The sequence below is a fragment of the Galendromus occidentalis genome, unplaced genomic scaffold (assembly GCF_000255335.2).
Source record: "Galendromus occidentalis unplaced genomic scaffold, Mocc_1.1 scf7180000076488, whole genome shotgun sequence".
Classification (NCBI taxonomy): Eukaryota; Metazoa; Arthropoda; class Arachnida; order Mesostigmata; family Phytoseiidae; genus Galendromus; species Galendromus occidentalis.
This window is the reverse complement of record NW_003804477.1, coordinates 1-4,118: the sequence shown is the minus strand read 5'-3', so window position 1 is coordinate 4,118 and position 4,118 is coordinate 1. Positions and strand designations below refer to the sequence as shown.

At 51.4% G+C, this 4,118-nt stretch overlaps 1 protein-coding gene across 1 annotated transcript; it reads left to right on the top strand.

Annotated features, from left to right (window-relative positions):
- Positions 1-2,554: 2,554 nt before the first annotated feature.
- Positions 2,555-3,769, top strand: LOC100900761 (choline/ethanolamine kinase). The gene has a single exon (XM_003739280.3). It carries the CDS (start codon positions 2,555-2,557, stop codon positions 3,767-3,769), a length of 1,215 nt encoding a protein of 404 aa, XP_003739328.3.
- The last annotated feature ends 349 nt before the right edge of the window (positions 3,770-4,118 follow it).

Sequence of the window (4,118 nt, the reverse complement as noted above, 5' to 3'; positions counted from 1 at the left end):
GAGGCTTCGCAGACCGCATGCCATATTAGATGCTTGACTAGACGGCGTGGACGAGCATTCAAAGAAAAGTCCCGATATAATTGATTGTTAGTGAAATAATCAAAGGACCACGGCTCCGAATGGGGAATCCGCGCGAAAGCTTTTCTCCTGAAGGTCCGGCCCCCATTCGCCGGCACCGGTGCCGGCGCGCACCGTTGCCTTTCGGAAGAATAACTCTGCAGTGAAATTATTTCCATAGGACGGGCTGAGAACATGCAAGCGAAAGTCCGTCTCAGATGTTGCTCCTCGTTCCGATGTCCGCGCGGACAATGTCTGGCAGATGTGGCAGGTATCTCTCTCGACGTGACCGACATCTCGGCATGGAGACCGTGTGACCAGAGCGATTCGATCTCCGAAATTACGGGTCAAGTTTACATAAATCATCCAGTAAAGCAAGGCAGCGTTGGTATGACATTCCAATTATGTATGAAGCCATTTATTAACCGAGTCTTTGGTGTGAGTGTAAAAGATTGCACTGATGAATGTGATACGTATCACGAGTACAGCCGCAGTGTTTGCATAACCAGCGATCGGCGGGGAGTGTGCGTTTCGAGTTGCACAGATTTCGAGATGAAATCGTGTATCGCGCCTCTCGTGTAGAGGTATCTGTTCCTGAATTGGTGAGCTTTCCGATTGTCATTGCGGTATTCTGCCAATTCTGGAGCGAATGCGGCTTGGGAAACTCAGAATCCGTGGCGAGAAGAGGTAGGTAGTATGTAACTGACAATTAGGTGGGGGCTCGGATCTGAGATTCCGACTCCTGAATAGACTTCTCTTCTCGTGGAATCTTCGGAAGCTAAGACCTCGTGGGTGGGGCTCGGCGTGAATTTGTTCCGAGCAAAGCCGTGCCGTGACCCACGATAGAACGGCGAGCCTTATCTTCTGTCCTATTCTTCTGATGGGAGCTATAGAGTAGAAAAATTAGTACCAGAACGAGTCTTCGAAGGAATTGCTACGCAAAAGACCGAATGAAAATGTTTTGGGGAAAGTGCAGCGATTTGGACGCGCCGACATCTCTCTCAGGGTGGGGCAGCGGCGGGCACAATGCGGTGCAGCATGCTCCCCAAACAGATTGTGTCTGAATCTGTCATCGTCCAACCCCCCACAGAAGGAGAGATGCCGCAACAAATCGAGGGAGCAGAGAAAATTCATCGATGGAAATTCTCTAACAAAAGCCCTCCATTTTCCCTCAACCGTCTAATCGGGTACCTAGGTTCATCTCATGCTAGATGGAAATGCCCAGTTCGAAGGAATTGTGAAAGGCGCTCCGTGTGTATCGAGAGGACGACGTCTGGTGGGAGAACGGGCTGGAACAATCGGACATTCCAATGGGATTTTCGCAGATCAATTCCGAAGACGAATCTCGCCAGCAGCGGGATTATATCGAGGATGAAATCATCTGTTGCGAGGGGCGGGAGCCTCCCACGACGTAAGTTCTACTCCGAGGAGATCACGTTTGCTTGTGAAGTTCCGGACGCGCGAATCACTCGACTCTCTATCGGTCATCTCGCCGAACTCTCGTCAATCATCCTGCTCAGGAAAAAGGGTTCCCCGGATAGGCAAAGTCTCGGCAGAGGCGTGATTCTCCCGAGATACAAGAATGCACTCTCGAGGCAGCTTAAGGACGAAGAGTCCGATTTCGAAGTGGAATCCTTGGCCTGCGATGTACAAAGCATGTCACTCCTGAACCATTCCTGGCTCATGTTTCTCGCGTGAAGGGCCAATCCTAGCACGGAAGTGGTTGGACAAGTTCCAATGTCGCAGAAAAAATCCTCAATTAATAAGCAAAACGACGGGATTGTGAAGAAATTCATGAGCTCAAGTGAAGTTGAAGAGGATCCCCGGAAAGAGGCGGTCAGCTTTGGGTACATCGAAAATGAGCATACTCCTGCACTCGATTTCGGAGCTCCGTCGATCATCAAAATTCCAAATCAGCTTCGTTCGAGCGCAGCTCCCTCGAGCTCATCATCCGCCAGTCGTTGTGAAATCTGGATAGATCGGAGCCCCCTCACCGCAACTCGGCAGGCGCCAATCATCTATCTAGACTCCGGATTCCGCATCATCCTCGACGAGCGAGTCGGTTAGGGGTGCACTGCTTAAAAACACCGGAAACCTTCACTCGACCCATTAAGTTCTTCAGTGTCGATCGAGCAGTTCTTCGTTCACCGTTGATCAGGTCTCATCGGACGCCGATTGTTGAACTGTTACATATTACTTGTTTCCTGCTGTCGTTGACCACTTGGAGTCAGCTCGGTGCCGTGTTGGCGGAGAGTCCGTTGCGAGAAACGTGTCTGTCATCGTGCGAACGGAGGCGCGCGCGCGCGCGGGCAACGTAGAGCACGTCAGAGCGTCTTGAATGTCAGGTGGATCGAACTCTGCAACAAGGTTCGCGTAGAAGACTTCAATCCCGCGTGATCAACCAACTGTCACAATTCCAGCCGGAAGCTCAACTAGTTCAAGCGTCTCGGCCGCAGTGGACTCGTCCGAGGTCGCCCAGAACTTAGATCAGTGCAAGATGTGCTCCACGATCCACGCCCATGAGCAGAACATTTCGTTCATCTCGTTGCTTCCGAATGTCAGCGAGCCGGAGAAGAACGTCTCCGTCGCGGACACTTGCGTCGCGTCGAACGAGATGAAGAATAAAGCGTATAAAATTTGCCGAGAGTTCCTTTCTGGGAGTTGGAAGTCGATCTCATCGAACGATATGGTCTTCAAGACGGTTGGCGGAGGCCTCTCAAACCTTCTCTACTACTGTTCGTTGCCAGAGACGCACACCCCTCTTTGTGGGGAACCTTCTCAGGTTTTGATGAGAATGTACGGCCAAATTCAAGGGGACCAAGACGCCTCGACTATCACCGAGTCGATCATCTGCACGCTCCTGTCAGAGAGAGCTCTGGGACCTAAACTATTCGGCGTGTTCCCAGGCGGCCGACTGGAGGAATACATTCCGGCTCGGGCTCTGGTTACCGAGCAGATCCGCGAGCCGGAGATTTCCTTGTCCATCTCACGGAAGCTGGCTCGGCTGCATGCCCTCCAGGCACCGCTGACAAAAGAGCCAACATGGCTGTTCGACAACATGGAGAAATGGCTGGCGGTCCGCAACGAAATCCTCCCGAACTCGATACCGAAGGCCGTGAAGCCTTTCGCGAAGAAGCTCATGGAATTCGACTATAAACGAGAAATGGCTTGGCTGCGTGAGATCTTCAAGAGGGCTCAGAGCCCGGTGATGTTTTGCCACAATGATCTGCAAGAAGGCAACATCCTACACATGGAAAGCAAAGAAAGCGATGGAAGCTCGGCAGATGAGAACCTTGTGTTTATCGATTTCGAGTACTGTTCCTACAATTACAGAGGATTCGACATTGCCAATCATTTCTGCGAATGGGCGTACGATTACAGCCACCCTGAATACCCGCTGTTCAAGGAGTCCATCGATCAGTACCCCACCGAGGAACAGAGGCGCGCCTTCTTGGAAGAGTACCTCAAAACTCTCAAGTCAAGCTCCATCCACGGCGACATCGATCCGAAAGTCAACACGATCGAACATCTCCTGGAGGAAACGGAGACTTTCACCTTGGCCTCTCATATTATGTGGAGCCTGTGGTCGCTGAACTCGGCTCATTCTTCGAAAATAAATTTCGGCTACTGGGAATACGGAGCGGCTCGACTCCGCAGATATCTGGAGCTCAAAGAGCGTCTCATGGAACGACTCGAGCTCTCTTCCAGCTAAGGGAGGAAAAGGGAAACCAGGGAATCGCTGATACGACAAGATACCATTGGCCTCTCCAGCTCCTCTAGCTTCAGCCAACAACTTTTTGTGCCGTTCCAAGAGTTGAAATCTGAAGACGTTTACCTTCAGAAATCTTCTGCCCTCGAACCCCCTCCCACGTATACATGACGCGCAAAGCGACCGGAAGTCGACGTTGCGACTCCGACATTTTGACGACGGTCCTGGAAGAGGATGAGGATCGAGATGCGGACACTAATTAAGGAACAACTGTTTGCGCATGACAGAGAATCGGAGATAGAGTTAGAGAGAAGAAGAGGGCGCCAACCTAAAAATATAGACACTAAGTGAT

Coding starts and splice junctions, on each gene's coding strand:
- LOC100900761 (XM_003739280.3), top strand. CDS start 2,555: ATGTGCTCCACGATCCACGCCCATGAGCAGAACATTTCGTTCATCTCG.